Genomic DNA, 18,608 nt, shown 5'->3' on the forward strand with positions numbered 1-18,608 from the left:
AAGCCTGATGGAACAGCTGATATATGCCTGCAATCAAAACTGTTTGTGGTTTAAGTAGTGGAATCAGGGAAATGTGGGATACTGACTAATAGAAACTTATGAAACCCCTGAATCATAGGGGCAACAAATCCCCTGAATCATAGGAGCAAATGAGCCAGAGTAACATATAAATAATAAGTCTCCCAAGATATACATGTGCATAAGAGACATCAACCGCAGTTATGTTTGACAGCGACATCCTAGAAGAAGCATTTCTCATAGAACCACTGACTTGTTTTATCATGAGATGATACTTGGAGCTACTTTGTGCCACAGGCTCTGGGAGGGAAAGACATCAATAGCTGTATGCCGACAACACAAACTAATCCTTACGCTGGATTGCACTTTGCACTCCCCAATGGCCTCTTTTCAGTGCTGCATGTCAGACATCTTGCAGTGGCTTACAGCTAATTGCCTCAAGTTTATTGAAGATATGACTGAGGTAATGAGCTGCTTCTCGGGGTCTCCTCGAAGGCCTCTTGTAGTGGATTTTTGGCCACCTAAGGATAACTCAGTACTGATTAGTGCAATGGCTGTCTGAAATTTGAGAGTTTAGATGGACTGTGATCTATCCCTCTGTACTCATATTAATAAACTCTCTTGCACTTGTTTAGGACTAATGAGGGCACTTAGTAAAATATTACCACTGTTGCCAACATGCTTTCTCTCACTTGTGGTGCAAAGCATTATTTTGAGCAGGCTCAACTATGGTAATGCCTTGTTTTTAGGCACATCAGGCTATCTTGTTCACCGAATGGATTTTTACAGGCGGCCAATGAAAAACTTGCACTGTCTCTGCCACATTATTGTTCTACCACAGAGGAGCTGGGCTCTCTCCATTGGCTCCCAGAAGCCAAGCGAATTCAGTCTTAATCACTATCAGCCGTAGTACATTGTACCTTCCACCACATTGGACCATACCCTCTTTGACGCAAACCACAACTTTACAGTCCACCTAGACAGTTACGTTCAAATAATGCTAAATTGTTGAAGGTTTCCAAATTTAAGAAAGCCCATACTGGTGGCAGAGCCTTCTTTGTGCAGGAGGTCAGTCTTTGGAACAGCCTGCTGACTTCACTTTGCACTTCAGGAAAGACTTGAAGACTTGGCTCCATAAGTTACATTTACAACTTTGCATGCAGACATATTTTACCGGAGACAAGGACCTTACCTGTCTATAGATTTCTGTACAACCTAGAGAGAGAAAGAACAAGAGAAAGTAAACATAAACATCCTTGACATCTCTGTGTGTGTTGATTTGCATTTTGAGAGGACAGAGTTGTTATTTTAGTAGGTGGTCTGTGTTATGCCCTGCCTCCCTGAGTCTTTTGAATCTGCTTGCCTAGGTGATGTCAGCTGAGGTAGCTCTTTACAGAATGGTCTGATCTCCTTCCCTGAGGCTCTTGGTAAGATGTGCCTGGAGCTAGGACTGGCTGGGAATGTGTGGTGTTACCAGGTACTTGGAGTAGACTTGTGTTACCTGCACCTGGATGGACAGTGCACTTGAATGGTTTGATCTTGCTATTACATCGATTTAAGGAATCATCTGAGATCATTCTGATATTTGATATTAAAACCGGACACTTGTCCAGTCAGTTACTGACCCACTCAGATCCTTAGGGAGTTATTTTGAGTTTTACAGAGTGAGGGAATCTGTGCAAAATGAGGGCGCTCCTACTTCACCCATGGTTTCCCACTAAATTTAGGGTCAGAAGAAAATTTGGGGCCAGATTTATCATTCTCTGATGCAATGCGACAGAGCTAGACAACTGCATCAAATGGAGAGAGCAGGAAAGCACCACATTTATCAAGAGACGGAGCATTCTTGCTCTCTCCCTGCGCTGGTGCCCAATCTGCTGTCTAGTGCCAATGCAGGTACCCTTGCGCCATGGTGCAAGGGTGCCTGTGTACAGGGGGATTGTTCTTGTGTAAGTAGGGGCACCTCCCTGCACACTTGTTCTTGTGTAAGTAGGGACACCTCCCCGCACACTTGTTCTTGTGTAAGTAGGGGCACCTCCCTGCACACTTGTTCTTGTGTAAGTAGGGACACCTCCCTGCACACTTGTTCTTGTGTAAGTAGGGACACCTCCCTGCACACTTGTTCTTGTGTAAGTAGGGGCACCTCGCCGCACACTTGTTCTTGTGTAAGTAGGGGCACCTCCCTGCACACTTGTTCTTGTGTAAGTAGGGGCACCTCCCCGCACACTTGTTCTTGTGTAAGTAGGGGCACCTCCCTGCACACTTGTTCTTGTGTAAGTAGGGACACCTCCCCGCACACTTGTTCTTGTGTAAGTAGGGACACCTCCCTGCACACTTGTTCTTGTGTAAGTAGGGGCACCTCCCTGCACACTTGTTCTTGTGTAAGTAGGGACACCTCCCTGCACACTTGTTCTTGTGTAAGTAGGGACACCTCCCTGCACACTTGTTCTTGTGTAAGTAGGGGCACCTCCCTGCACACTTGTTCTTGTGTAAGTACGGGCACCTTCCTGCACAAAAAGAATTAGAGGGCTTTTCCTCTTTACAAAGAGGAAACAACAAGGAGAAATAAAGATATTTTTCCTGGTTGCTCCTCTATCCGGAAGGTGAACAATTGTGATGCATTCCCAGGTTTACCTGCCTTACTAAATCTGGGAATGCTCCAAAAAGCACCATGTCACGCCTTTCCAGCGCAGAGTATTGTAAGGCAGAGACTTGCTCTGCCTCACGTTACTCCAGATTAACCAAGCCACGAGGGCAACACAAGGTAAATCTGACCACGCAATCCTCGGATAAGCCTGATTTTACAAAATCGAGCCTTGCTGGTCCCACTGGCAGAACCCCCTGAAATGGAACCCTGTCGCCACTGGACCACAGCGGCACTCGTCCTATCCTAATTAGGGTAGGGTGACTGTCTCTTGTTTTACTTACCTCGGATAATCACCGCGGCAATGCATATGACCCCCACACACAGGCAGAAAGGTCCTTGTGCATCAGGAGCATTATATTTCTGTGTTCTGGAGAAGAAAACACACCTTGCTTTGGAGGCTTGTTTTCAGGAAACAAAAAAACTCTGCCATGCGATTTGGCGCTCACTCTGCAAAGTCCAGTGCCTCCAAAGGGGGCTGCCGCATTGGTAGCTTCTCTGAGAGCACGGAGGTCTCTGCCGGCCAATATTACATGAAGTATTCACGAGAGAACTTAGGCCCCAGCTTTTCTGATGAGTCTATTTGATCTTATAGAGACTCAGGGCCATAGTTATGGCAAAGTGGGGCAGCACAGCAAGACACCTGGCTGCGCAGCACTGCGTCACTGGGAAGGGGCAGGAATGCGCCGTAATTAACGCATAGAGGCCTTCCTGTACTGGTGCACAATGGGCGGCCTAGTGCCAACACAGGCACCGTCCTGCACCAAAACAACCCTTGGAGGCATATTCCTCTATCTATGCAGGATGCAGCACGCATAGAAAGGGGAAGTAACAAGAAGAAATAAAGAGATTTCCCTTCGTTACGCCTCTCCTGGGGAGGCGTGTCGTTTTGGCTCATTCTCGTGTTTACTTGTTCTTGCTAATCTGGGAATGCATCAAAAACCATGAGAGTTGCATGGGAAGACCCACGCAGTGCCCATGGAACGCCTTCCAAGAGTAGAGTAGGGCAATGCAGCAATTTGTGCTGTGTTGTGTTACCCTAGATTTTGGAACCACTCAAACCATGCAAATCGGCTTTGCATGGTTTTAAAAATGTATCTTCAAGGTTTGCATCATGCATGTACAACATAGTGTGGTGCAAACTTAGTACAATCCTCTCATAAATATGCCCCTACATGCCTTATGCAGTCCACAGCAGGCACCAATGCTAAGCTGTGCCATGGCCTGCTCACTGGGAGGGCTGAAATCAATTACAATGGAGTTCTACAATTCATGGATCCTTTCTGTTCCAGCCTCGAGTTCTGTCGGGGAGCAGCGAACAGAGTCATGTAAGCACCTGTGAGGGGTCTCGCGACACAAGTCTCCTCCACAAAAAAAGAATACAAGGTCAACCAGTAAGGAGAACAGGAGTGCAGGACTGCACCTGAGGATCAGGCATTTCCAAACCCACCTCCGGCAACTGGAAAGGTTGTAGCTGCTACTTCACCTATATCAGGGCAAAATAAAATCACCATTATAGGTTGCTACTCCTTCTCTACTTGTGTTACTCCACACTCAGCGCCACAATACCCTCATGTGAGAAAGTAGCCTCTTTCTAGCATTGTTACCCCCATTTTTTGACCTGTTTGTCCATGTGTTTAGACTGTGTCACTGGGATCCTGCTAGCCAGAACTCCAGTGCTTATGCTCTCTCTGGTTCCAAATTTGTGCTTACATACTGGTAACCCAGTATTCCACTCCAAATTGGCATACTGGACCCCCCTTATAAGTCCCTTGTATATGGTACCTAGGTACCCAGGGCATTGGGGTTCCAGGGGATCCATATGGGTTGAAGCATACCTTTTGCCACCCATAGGGAGCCCATACAAACACTTCTTCAGGACTGCCATTGCAGCCTGAGTGAAATAGTGTAAGCACTATTTCACAGCAATTTTCACTGCACCCGGTCACTTATAAGTCACCTATATGTCTAACCTTCAGACCCTGAAGGTTAGGTGCAAAGTAACTGTGTGTGAGGAAACCCCTGCACCAGCAGAGATGCCCCCACGTTGTCCAGGCCCAATTTCCCAGACTTCGTGAGTGCGGGGACGCCATTATAAGTGTGCACTACATATAGGTCAATACATATATGTAGCTACACAAGGGTAACTCCGAATATGGCCATGTAAGGTGTATAACAACAGGGAATTGTACCCCAATACTGATTCCAGTATTGGTGGCCCAATTCCAGGCATACTGGGGGCTCCACCATGGACCCCAAGTACTGTCATACCAGCCTCCTGAGGTTTTCACTGTAGCCACAGCTGCTGCCACCTCTTAGACAGGCCGCTTCCCCTCCTGGGGCTGGAGCAGTTAAATCACAGGAAGGCAGAACAATGCATTTCCTTTGGGACAGGGGTGTCACCCCCCTCTCCCTTTGGAAAGAGGTGTTATAAGCATAGGAGGGGTATCCCCCCAGAGCCTCTGGAAGTGCTTTGAAGGGCACAGTTGGTGCCCTACTTGAATAATCCAGTCTACACCGGTTCAGAGACCCCCAGTCCCTGCTCTGGCGTGACACTGGACAAAGGGAAGGGGAGTGACCACTCCCCTGACCTGCACCTCCCAGGGGAGGGGCCCAGAGCTCTTCCAGAGTGTCCCTGGGTTCTACCATCTTGGATTCCAAGGTGGTGGGATACTCTGGGAGCATCTGATTGGCCAGTGCCAGCAGGTGACATCAGAGGCCCCTCCTGATAGGTCCATACCTGGTTAGGTGACCAATCCCCCTCTGAGGGCAATTTAGGGTCTCTCTTGTGGGTGTTTCCTCAGATTCGGATTGCAAGATTCCAGCAGGAATCCTCTGTATTTTTTACTTCACCTTCTACCATTGGATCAACAGCAGAACTGCTCCAGGTACTCTACAACTTGCATCAAAGTATCCAAGGCGACTACTGCAACTCTGTAACTCCAGCTCCTGCCAACAACTGCAACAGTTTCCAGGTCATGCATCCTCAGAGGACTGCCTGTCTCCGGACTGCACCAGAAGAATTGAAGGAATCTCCAGTGGAGTGACGGAGTCACTTCCCTGCTTCAGCAGACACCTCTCTGCAGCAACGATGGGTACTCTGGGTCCCCTCTCCTGATGACGAGCGTGGATCCCTGGAGCACAGGTGGTAGAGTAAAGTGACCCTGACTGTCCAAAGGCCCAGCTGTCCAAATTTGGTGGAGGTAAGAGCTTGCATCCCCAAGCCAGACAGTACCCCTTGGCACTGCATGTTTTGCAGCTCCTAGAGCTTCTGTGTGCTTTTCCAAGAATTCCTTTGTGCACAGCTGTAGGAAAGTACCATCTTGCCTGGCATGTTACCCCCATTTTCACTGTATGTATGTTTGTTTTTGCCCTTCTGTCACTAGGATCCTACTAGGCAGGACCCCAGTGCTCATAAGTTTGTGGCCTATATGTATGTGTTCCCTGTGTGATGCCTAAATGTCTCACTGAGGCTCTGCTAACCAGAACCTCAGTGGTTATGCTCTCTCTTCTTTCCAAACAGGCTAGTGACCAATTTCACCAATTCACATTGGCATACTGGAACACCCTTATAATTCCCTAGTATATGGTACTGAGGTACCAAGGGTATTGGGGTTCCAGGAGATCCCTATGGGCTGCAGCATTTCTTTTGCCACCCATAGGGAGCTCTGACAATTCTTACACAGGCCTGCCACTGCAGCCTGGGTGAAATAACGTCACGTTATTCCACAGACATCTTTCACTGCACATAAGTAACTTATAAGTCACCCACATGTCTAACCCTCACTTGGTGAAGGTTAGGTGCCAAGTTACTTAGTGTGTGGGCACCCTGGCACTAGCCAAGGTGCCCCTATATTGTTCAGGGCAAATTCCCCTGACTTTGTGAGTGCGGGGACACCATTACACGTGTGCACTACATATAGGTCAACAGGGTCATGTAACATGTCTAGGACAATTCCATGCATCCCCGGGTCTCTAGCACAGAACCCGGGTACTGCCAAACTGCCTTTCCGGGGTCTCTACTGCAGCTGCTGCCAACCCCTCAGACAGGATTCTGCCCCCCTGGGGTCTGGGCAGCCCAGTCCCAGGAAGGCAGAACAAAGGATTTCCTCTGAGAGAGGGTGTTACATCCTCTCCCTTTGGAAATAGGTGTGAAGGGCTGGGGAGGAGTAGCCTCCCCCAGCCTCTGGAAATGCTTTGATGGGCACAGATGGTGTCCATCTCTGCATAAGCCAGTCTACACCGGTTCAGGGATCCCCCAGCCCTGCTCTGGCGCGAAACTGGACAAAGGAAAGGGGAGTGACCACTCCCCTGACCTGCATCTCCCATGTGTCCCAGACCTCTGCCATCTTGGATTCATAGGTGTTGGGGCACAATGGACTTCTCTGAGTGGCCCGTGCCAGCAGGTGACGTCAGAGACTCCTCCTGATAGGTGCTTACCTCTTTCAGTAGTCAAGCCTCCTTTCTCAGTAGCCAAACCTTCTTTTCTGGCTAGTTAGGGTCTCTCCTCTGGGCTATTCCTCAGATAACGAATGCAAGAGCTCACCAGAGTTCCTCTGCACTTCCCTCTTCGACTTCTGCCAAGGTTCAACCGCTGACTGCTCCAGGACGCCTGCAAAACCGCAACAAAGTAGCAAGAAGACTACCAGCAACATTGTAGCACCTCATCCTGCCGGCTTTCTCAACTGTTTCCTGGTGGTGCATGCTCTGAGGGCTGTCTCCCTTCACCCTGCACTACAAGCCAAGAAGAAATCTCCCTTGGGTCGACGGAATCTTCCCCCTGCCAACGCAGGCACCAAACATCTGCATCACCAGTCCTCTGGGTCCCCTCTCATCCTGACGAGCAAAGTCCCCGGAACACAAGAGCTGGGTCTAAGTGTCTCCCACAGTCCAGTTGCCCTTCTGTCCAAATTTGGTGGAGATAAGTCCTTGCCTCCCCACGCCAGACAGTAATCCTGTGTACTGCGTCATCTGCAGCTGCTCCGGCTTCAGTGCATTTTTCGAAGGATACCTTTGTGCCTAAGTGCCTGTTCCAGTACTTCTGCAGAAGCTGCCTGCTTCTGTGGGGGCTCTCTGAGTTGCTGAGCGCCCCCTCAGTCTCCTCCTCCAAGGGGCAACATACTGGTCCTTTCTGGTCCCCAGCAGCACCCAAAATCCTCAACCGCAACTCTTGCAGCTAGCAAGGCTTGTTTGCAGTATTTCTGCGTGGAAATACTTCTGCAACCTTCAGCACGCTGTGGGACATTTTCCATCCAAAGGAGAAGTTCCTGACCCCTTCCGTCGTTGCAGAATCTTCAGCTTATTCCACCCAGAGGCAGCCGTTTTGCACCTTCATCCGGGGTTTTGTGGGCTCCTGCCCCCCGGACACTTGCGTGACTCTTGGCCCTCGTCACCTTCCTTTACAGGTCCTCAGGTCCAGGAATCTGTCTTCAGTGTTTTGCTGGTGCTTGTGGTTCTTGCAGAATCCCCTATCACGACTATTCTGTCTTTCTGGGGTAGTAGGGTAACTTTACTCCTACTTTTCCGGGTCTTTGGGTGGTGTATTTTGGACACCCTTACTGTTTTCTCACAGTCCCAGTGACCCTCTACAACCTCCCATAGGCCTGGGGTCCATTCGTGATTCACATTCCACTTTTGGAGTATGTGGTTTGTGTTGCCCCTAGGCCTATGTCTACCTATTGCATCCTATAGTGATTCTACATTGTTTGCACTACTTTTCTTACTGTTACTTACATGATTTGGGTTTGTGTACATATCATTTGTGTATATTATTTACCTCCTAAGTGAGGGTATCCTCTGAGATACTTTTGGCATATTGTCACTAAAATAAAGTACCTTTATTTTTAGTATTGTGTTTTCTTATGATATTGTGCTATATGATATAAGTGGTATAGTAGGAGCTTTGCATGTCTCCGAGTTCAGCCTAAGCTGCTTTGCCATAGCTACCTCTAACAGCCTAAGCTGCTAGAAACACCTCTATTATACTAATAAGGGATACCCGGACCTGGCACAAGGTGTAAGTACCACAAGGTACCCACAATAAGCCAGGCCAGCCTCCCACAGCAGCCTAGCCCAGGTCTCCAGCACTCTATCCTGTGATGCTCAGCTCCCTGAGTTGTTTTCCGGCAGCATGGGATCCCTTTGTGTAGTGCTGCAATGACCACCATTTGCAATGACCACCATTTGCAACTCCTTTGTTCCCATGTTGTGGGACTCCTGTGGGTGCTGCCTGGTCTTCTGAGGACTCTCTAAACTGCTGAGAGCTCCCTCTGTCTCCTCATCCTAAGTTGAGACACCCAGGTCCCTCTTGGGCCCAGGCAGCGCCTTTTCCTGCTAAACATGTTTCTTGCATGAGCCAAGGCTTGTTGGCATAATCCAGCGACGAAAACCAGCCTGTCTTCATCTATTTGACCCTGCAGCTGTCTTCTTTGGTGCATTTCTGACTTTTTCTTCCAACCAGAGGTTTTATTTTTGCACCTTCATCCAGGTTAGCAGGTTAGCAGGGGCTCCTGTTCCTCCTGGACTCTTCAGCAGCTCTTGAACTTGGTCTCCTCTCTCCACAGGTCTTCAGGTCCAGGAATCCATTGTTGGTGTCTTGCAGTCTTGCTTGCTTTTTGCATTATTCTTTATCATGACTTCTAGTGTGTTTTAGGAAACTTGCTGTACTTTACTTTTGTAAAGGGTGCCCCAACACAGGAGCACACAACCTCTCCAAATGGATCACCACCTGCGCAGACACACTAGCCCCCCTCAGAAAACACATCGCCACCTGCAACATCAAGAAAGCCCCATGGTTCAACCCTGAACTCCAAGTCTCCAAGCGCAAATGCCGCCAAGCGGAGAAAATGTGGCAACTAGAACCCTCCACAACCAACTTCTCCACTCTCAAAACCACCATTCGCACCCATCACCAACTCATACCACCGCCAAAAGAGATCACTACAAGACACGCCTTGACAACAACTCTCAAAACAGCAAAGAACTCTTCACCAACATTAATGAACTTGCCAAACCCAAAGCCAGCAACATAGACCCCTCACACACACAGCCCCTATGTGACGCTCTCTCCAACCACTTCCACCACAAAATCCTGGACATAAACAGCAGCTTACCACACACACTCACCGCACACACCCCTCACTCACCTAACCCAACCCCCACTCATGACTCCCCCCACCACACTCACCACCTGGACCCCCACCACACATGAAGAAACCGAAAAAACCATGAACTCCATCCACTCCAGATCCCCCTCTGACCCCTGTCCACATCGCATATACAACAAAGCCAGCCCAACCATCGCCCCCATACTCCGCGACATAATCAATTCCTCTTTCTACTCCACCACCTACCCAGACCCCTGGAAGCACGCGGAAGTCACTGCTCTCCTAAAAAAAAACAAAGTCAACCCGGAGATCCTCTCCAACTATCGCCCCATCTCCCTCCTCCCTTTCCCCACCAAGGCTGCAGAGAAACTAGTCAACACCGCCTATCCCACTTCCTCGAAGCAAACAACACTCTTGATCCCTCACAACCAGGTTCCGCAAGAACTACAGCACGGAAACCGCCCTCATCGCATGCACTGACGACATCATGACCAAAGTCGACAAGGGCGAGACCGTCGCACTCATCCTCCTAGACCTCTCTGCAGCCTTTGACACCGTCTGCAACAACACACTCCTCACACGCCTCCACAACATAGGAATTTGCCAAACTTCCAAGATCATCTGCGGAGTCCCCCAAGGGTCCTCCCTCAGCCCCACACTCTTCAACATCTACATGATCCCCCTAGCCAACATCCTCTGAGCACAAAGGATCACTATCCTCTCCTACGCAGATGACACCCAACTCATCCTCTCCCTCACCCGCAACCCCACCACCGCCAAAACCAACCTACACGCTGCTCTCCTCGACACTGCCAACTAGATGACTACTAACCACCTCAAGTTTAACTCCAACAAAACCGAGATCATCATCTTCGGCCCCAACAAAACTACATGGGACGACTCCTGGTGGCCCACCGCCATAGGCCCCGCACCCACCCCCGCAAACCACGCACGCAATCTCGGCATTATCCTAGACCCCTCCCTCTCCATGACACAGCAAATCAATGCCTTAACCTCCTCCTGCTTCCACACACTCCGCACTCTAAAAAAATCCTTCAAATGGATTCCCCCAGAGACCAGGAAGACAGTCACCCATGCACTCATCAGCAGCGGACTAGACTACGGTAACGCCCTCTACGCTGGCACCACTCTCAAACTCAAATGCAAACTCCAGAGAATCCAGAACACAGCCGCATGACTCGTCCTTGGCCTCCCCCGCCACGAACGAATCTCACCACACCTCAAATCCCTTCACTGGCTCCCCATAGACAAGAGAATCACATTCAAGATCCTCATCCACGCTCACAAATCCCTCCACAACACCGGCCCAACCTACCTCAATGAAAGAATGAACTTCCACACTCCCACACGCAACCTCCGATAAGCTGACCTCACCCTAGCCACAGTCCCCCGCATCCAACGCACCACCACAGGAGGCAGGTCCTTCTCCTACCTCGCCCCCAAAACCTGGAACTCCCTCCCCACCAACCTTCGCAAAACCAAAGAGCTCCTGCTCTTCAGAAAGAGCCTCAAGACATGGCCGTTCGAACAGTAACCCTCCCTGCCCCCCTCTTTTTGACCCCCCCCCCCAGTGCCTTCAGACCCTCACGGGTGAGTGGTGCGCTCTATAATTTTTTTTGATTGATTGATTGATTACTCCTGCTTTCCTGGGCTCTGGGGTGGAGTATTTTACTTATCTTTGGCTTTTTCTTACACTCCCAAGACCACTCTATACACTACACTTGCCTAGGTGGGAAACTGACATTTGCATTCCACTATTTTAGTATATGGCCAGAGTCTTGGCGTGGTGCTGAAATAATACCGATTTACAAAAAGGGTGATACAGGGTTGCCTGTAAATTATCGACCAATTAGCCTTATTGATATCCTTCAGAAGACGTTTGCCAAACAAGTCTTAGAGAGGCTTACTGATTGGATTCAAGACCAGCAAATTTTATCTCCCTTACAGGCTGGGTTTCGGCCCAAAACTAATACTATGGACCAAGTTTTCAGGCTGTCACTACTGTTCTGGAAGTATGTCACCTTATCTAAGCAAAAACTCTATGTGGCTTTCGTAGACTTAAGATCTGCATTTGATCTTGTCCCAGGAGAGAGACTGTGGGAAGTATTAAACAAAATTGGTATCCCAGGGAACTTAGTGCATTTAATCCAAAGATTACATGAAAAAACATTTGCACAAGTAAGATGGGGCAATCAGGGGGAACTCACAGACAAAATAGACATCAAGAGAGGAGTGCGCCAGGGTTGCGTTCTTGCCCCAACGCTATTTACACTGTTCATCAATGAGGTGGTGCAAGTCGTGTCCAATTGTCAAAATGATGCCCCATCTTTGAATCACCATAAAATTCCAATTTTGTTATTTGCCGATGATTCTCTCTTGATCTCCAGAACCCCTATGGGCCTCCAGGTACTCATGGACAAGTTCAGTTCGTTTTGCAGTGACTATGGTCTGGAACTTAACCATAGCAAAACTAAACTTATGACTTTGGGTTGTGGCCCCACTAAGAGATATTCAATATTTTACAATGGAACGCCCCTAGGTTTGGTAAGCTCTATAGATTACTTGGGGGTGAGAATTAGCAACAATCTGCATTGGGGGGCCCAAATTGACAAAAGTTTGGCTCGCCTGGTACAGTCATCTGGAGCCATTCTTCGTTTTCATAAGTCTACTTCTGAGAGAGTGATTACTCCAATTATTAAAATTTATAGAGCAAAGGCACAAAGTGCTGCGGTCTATGGGGCAGAAATTTGGGGGTCCTCAAACACTGGCAGGCTTGCAGTGGGGGAAAACAATTTCGTGAGGTCTACTTTGGCCTGCCCTCGCAGTACCCCACTGCTGCCATTGTTCTGGGACCTTGGCCTTTCACGTATCTCAGATGTAGTTGCCCTACGACCTCTGCTTTTTTGGGTCCGTGTTTGGTCCACCCCTGAGTTATCTACTTACAAGCAGTCTATCCAAGACATCTTGGATAGACCAAATGTACTCACCATTCCCTGGTTTAATCACATCTCTAAATGGTTTCATAAATTGGGTCTTAGTGAGCTATGGAGTCATCCAGAAAGTATAAGGAAGGAGCAGAAGAATCATTTGAAAACTGTATACTGGACTTATGTCAGGGAAAACTATCTGCTGTGCCCTACTCACGGCAGATTGACCTCACAATTTTTTGATTTTAAATGGTATCCGTCTTTTGAATCTTTTATGGATATAATTCTTGACCCATTAAGTAAGAGTTTATATATCCAGTTCAGATATGGTTGTCTGCCTCTCAAATCATATGGCAGTAAGTGGAGTGCAACTACAAGATCTGATTTTTGTCCGAGCTGTAACCATAATTCAGAATCCATTGTACATTTTATGTTTTTATGTCCTGCCTATTTGATTGCGCGTCGAAAGTGGTTACGGCCAGTGTGTAGAAATATGGGGGTAAGACATTGTATTGTTGCCTTAAGAATTCTGATGAGGGAAAGTTCCCCCCCCTTACCCTGTGCGGTTAGTAAGTACATTACAGCTGCCTGGCATGTACGTATTAATCGCTTGGGGAAAATTGCTGATGCGGAACTCACTTCAAAAATAAGGACAATATGAAAAATTGACAATGGAATGTTTTAGTCATCAAATCTTAACCACACACCTAGACTGGAACAAAACCCCATGATTAATTTAAATGACAGTCAGTAGGAGATTAGGTGTTTGGTTTTTATGTGTTTTAAGGCCGTAAAGGATGTTCTTTTTTATTCCTCTTATTTCCTTTTTTTAACTTAATTTTTACTTATCTTTTATCTTTTTACCGGTGGTTGTTTTGCTTTTATGGTTGAAAGTAACCGAATAAAGCTATGTATTGATGATAAATGATAGGTATTAGGGGGTTAGGTGCTTTTTTTTAAGGAAAATAATTTTATGTGTTTTAAGGCTGAAACATTTGTTTTTTACTTTTCTTATCTCTTTTTAACTTAATTCCTATTTTCTTCTCATTTAATTGTTGGTTGTTTTTGCTTTTATGGTTGAAAGTAACCGAATAAAGCTATGTGTGAGTATATGGTTTGTGTTCCCCTAGGCCCACTGCAACCTATTGTGATTTTCACAGTTTGCACAATTTTATGACTGTTTACTTACCTGATTTTGGTTACTAGTGTATATTTGGTGTATAATACTTACCTCCTAAGGGAGTATAGTCTCTAAAGTATATTTGGTATTGTGTCACTAAAATAAAGAACCTTTATTTTTGGTAATACTGAGTATTGTCTTTCGTGTGTGAGTATTGTGTGACTACAGTGGTGTTGCAAGAGCTTTGCATGTCTCCTAGTTCAGCCTGAGCTGCTCTGCCTACAGCTACCTCTAGACAGCCTGGCTTCTAGACACTGACTACATTTCACTAATAAGGGATAACTGGACCTGTTATAAGGTGTAAGTACCTGAGGTACCCACTACAAACCAGGCCAGCCTCCTACACCTCACAGGTGATAGTGCGCTTTACAAATACACCCAAAAAAACATTCACTGCTTTCTGCCACTGGGATCAAGTTGCTCACTTTCAATGGTTCCGTATAGAGCTGCAGCTGTACCCTCCATGCATAAGACCCTCAAGATTTCTCTTCTAGTTCTCACCTTCATGAACTCTATGTCCGGCAGAAGACTCTGCTCTTCTATCTCCGTGAGCAGCTTGGTGAAGGAGTCCTGTTGCTTCTCCAAAACTGTTACTTTCCCTTGAATCTTCTTGAGGGTCTCTTTGTGTTCCCTTTCCAGGCGGCTGGAGAGGCTTTGCTTCTCATTTTCAAGAAACTCTTTCAGATCCTCGAATGGGCATAATATTTTTATTTGCTGGCTTTTGAACATGTACTTTAGGACAAAGAAATAAAGAGACATATAAATACACACATTTCTGTGTTGTAATTAATAAATATACATTTACAGATGTTGTACAGACATGGTTAGTAATCGCGTGTCATAGGTGTGCTGGAAACAGCAGTTGCCTTCTTACTCAAACACTAAACCAGCACAATAAAACTCACATCCCTCTTTAATAACACTCCAGCGACTCCCAGAGTAGTTTGGCAACTGATTCAAAGTACATTTGCATCAACATTGTGAAACATTGGGTTACTAGCTGGGGTGGGAGGGTGAAACCCTACTCCAGCAACAACCCCAATTCTTGTCAGGGTAAAACACAAGGAAACCCCAAAATAACCTGTGCTCAGCCCTCTGGTAGCAGTCAGGTGTCTCTTAGAGGCAATGTATAAAGAATTTATGCAGCACTTCCAACAGTAAAAGTGAAACACAACATAAAAAAATCCCACACCAATTTAGAGAAATAAAATAAAAATTAATGAAAAATGTAAGACCAAACCAACAAAAATCCAATCAGTAGAACTGGAGATACGCAGTTTTAAAAATGTATGTGAAAATAGTGCCACAAAACGACAACTGTGTTTATCTGGTTACACCAGACTGGGACAAAGTTACAAAGTTCAGGCTGACAGCGATGAGCACAGGCCAGATACAGGGACCAGGTTAGCCCCAGGAACAAATCCTGGTTGAGGAGCATTGTGAGATCCTGCTTCAATGATGTGTCACACAGCAGAGGTGGTGCGAGGTCCTGGTGGAGAGATAGATTGTGCAGCGATGGTTCTGCATCATTGTCAGGACTTTATTGATGAGGAGCTTGCAATGCTAATTCCTGTGTTGAGGGTGCATCATACACTGCCTACGTCTGAAAAAGTTGCTGTCTGAGGTCCAATATTTATACCTCAGGCCACTCTGAAGTAGGAACAATTTGTAAGGGCTTCCACCCCCCCAGAGGTGTCAGGCATCCCCTTCCTCCCCGTCCTGAACACAGTTTGTCTGGGGACAAAAAAGACTAGCGGCAAACCCTTAGTGATGTGCATCTATGGTAAGTGACAGCTCCCACACCTCATTAAGTCAGAGTGGCCCATCCTGCCAACACATAGCTTCCCCTTGTCTCAGTGTCTGGGGGCAACACTCAAAGACCAACTGCCAGCTACACTTAGGAGGTGATTACAACATTGAGGTAAAAGCCGCTTACCGCCATGCAGAAGACCACCAACAAACCGCCACGGAATTTCGCTACGGTTATTATGACCCACAGCTCGGAATCCGCCAAAATCCAGACACCCACACAAGTCCGCCACACCAAAGGTCAGTGACATACTGGCGATAACAAAACCGACACCGTCACGCCAACAGGAATACGCCCACACTATCACGACCCACGAATCCACGCGGCGGTCTTTCAACTGTGGTATTCCATTGGCGGTACACACCGCCACGCTCAAAATACACCTACTCTTACAAAACACTACCACATTGGACAAATCTAAATACACACACCTGATACACATACACACACCCAATACAATATAAAACACACACCCACATCACCTACAAACCCTCACGTCAACAATTGCGACAAAAGGCCAGAGAGAGACACAACCATCTACAAACTAGCATCCACAGGCACTCAACACCATCACTCACACAACATCCAAGCACCTCACACAACGCACCTCTAAATATCACCCCACACATCACAACACACACCACCCCAAACATCACGCCACACCACCCCATGGCCCCGCAAAGACACTCCAGGTTCTCTGAGGAGGAGCTCAGGGTCATGGTGGAGGAAGTCATCCGGGTAGAACCACAGCTATTCGGATCACAGGTGCAGCACACCACCATAGTTAGGAAGATGGAGCTATGGCGAAGAATCGTGGACAGGGTCAACGCAGTGGGACAGCACCCAAGAACACGGGATGATATCAGGAAGAGGTGGAACGACCTACGGGGGAAGGTGCATTCTGTGGTCTCAAGACACCACATTGCGGTTCAGAGGACTGGCGGCGGACCCCAACCTCCTCCCCCAGAACTCACTACATGGGAGGAGCAGGTTTTGGCTATACTGCATCCTGAGGGCCTCGCAGGAATAGCAGGAGGAATGGACTCTGGTAAGTCAAATATTTACTACTTCATCCCCCATCCTACCTGCATGCCATCACATACCCCCACCCTCGCCCTCACCCCCATCACTCCAACTCCTCACGTACGCCCCAATATCACAAACCACACATCCCAAACCCAAGCCCTGCATGTAACACCAAAGCATGGACACCCATCACCAAAGCATGTCCACTGCACATACCCATACACCCCCCTAACTCATTATCACACAAGGTCCTACACAGGAATGCAAGCACTGGGGTACATGGTCACCCACCCATTGCACACCATGGCACACACAGATGCAATAATCATGCCTTTACATCCCTGCAGGACCCCTACCCAATGTTACCGGACAGAAGGTGTAGGAAAGTACCATCTTGCCTGGCATGTTACCCCCATTTTTCACTGTATATATGTTGTTTTGGTTGTATGTGTCACTGGGACCCTGGTAACCCAGGGCCCCAGTGCTCATAAGTGTGCCTGAATGTGTTACCTGTGTAGTGACTAACTGTCTCACTGAGGCTCTGCTAATCAGAACCTCAGTGGTTATGCTCTCTCATTTCTTTCCAAATTGTCACTAACAGGCTAGTGACCATTTTTACCAATTTACATTGGCTTACTGGAACACCCTTATAATTCCCTAGTATATGGTACTGAGGTACCCAGGGTATTGGGGTTCCAGGAGATCCCTATGGGCTGCAGCATTTCTTTTGCCACCCATAGGGAGCTCTGACAATTCTTACACAGGCCTGCCACTGCAGCCTGAGTGAAATAACGTCCACGTTATTTCACAGCCATTTTACACTGCACTTAAGTAACTTATAAGTCACCTATATGTCTAACCTTTACCTGGTAAAGGTTAGGTGCAAAGTTACTTAGTGTGAGGGCACCCTGGCACTAGCCAAGGTGCCCCCACATTGTTCAGAGCCAATTCCCTGAACTTGGTGAGTGCGGGGACACCATTACACGCGTGCACTACATATAGGTCACTGGCCCAGGATGGCAGAACAAAGAACTTCCTCTGAGAGAGGGTGTGACACCCTCTCCCTTTGGAAAATGGTGTGAAGGCAGGGGAGGAGTAGCCTCCCCCAGCCTCTGGAAATGCTTTGTTGGGCACAGATGTGCCCAATTCTGCATAAGCCAGTCTACACCGGTTCAGGGACCCCTTAGCCCCTGCTCTGGCGCGAAACTGGACAAAGGAAAGGGGAGTGACCACTCCCCTGACCTGCACCTCCCCTGGGAGGTGTCCAGAGCTCCTCCAGTGTGCTCCAGACCTCTGCCATCTTGGAAACAGAGGTGCTGCTGGCACACTGGACTGCTCTGAGTGGCCAGTGCCACCAGGTGACGTCAGAGACTCCTGCTGATAGGCTCCTTCAGGTGTTAGTAGCCTATCCTCTCTCCTAGGTAGCCAAACCCTCTTTTCTGGCTATTTAGGGTCTCTGTCTCTGGGGAAACTTTAGATAACGAATGCAAGAGCTCATCCGAGTTCCTCTGCATCTCTCTCTTCACCTTCTGATAAGGAAACGACTGCTGACCGCGCTGGAAGCCTGCAAACCTGCAACATAGTAGCAAAGACGACTACTGCAACTCTGTAACGCTGATCCTGCCGCCTTCTCGACTGTTTTCCTGCTTGTGCATGCTGTGGGGGTAGCCTGCCTCCTCTCTGCACCAGAAGCTCCGAAGAAATCTCCCGTGGGTCGACGGAATCTTCCCCCTGCAACCGCAGGCACCAAAAAGCTGCATTACCGGTCCCTTGGGTCTCCTCTCAGCACGACGAGCGAGGTCCCTCGAATCCAGCGACTCTGTCCAAGTGACCCCCACAGTCCATTGACTCTTCAGCCCAAGTTTGGTGGAGGTAA

The 18,608-nt window shown here is 47.9% G+C and overlaps 1 protein-coding gene across 1 annotated transcript in view; it reads right to left on the bottom strand.

The window, feature by feature from the left end:
* Nucleotides 1-18,608, bottom strand: part of LOC138293759 (E3 ubiquitin-protein ligase TRIM39-like) — a 271,251-nt gene that overhangs the window by 118,414 nt on the left and 134,229 nt on the right. The window contains exons 3-4 of the mRNA XM_069233101.1: nucleotides 14,398-14,628; nucleotides 1,211-1,233 (exon numbers count right to left, since the gene is read on the bottom strand). Coding sequence (XP_069089202.1) covers nucleotides 1,211-1,233; nucleotides 14,398-14,628 — 254 coding nt within the window. The remainder of the gene's footprint in view (nucleotides 1-1,210; nucleotides 1,234-14,397; nucleotides 14,629-18,608) is intronic.

The sequence above is a fragment of the Pleurodeles waltl genome, chromosome 4_2 (assembly GCF_031143425.1).
Source record: "Pleurodeles waltl isolate 20211129_DDA chromosome 4_2, aPleWal1.hap1.20221129, whole genome shotgun sequence".
Lineage (NCBI taxonomy): Eukaryota > Metazoa > Chordata > Amphibia > Caudata > Salamandridae > Pleurodeles > Pleurodeles waltl.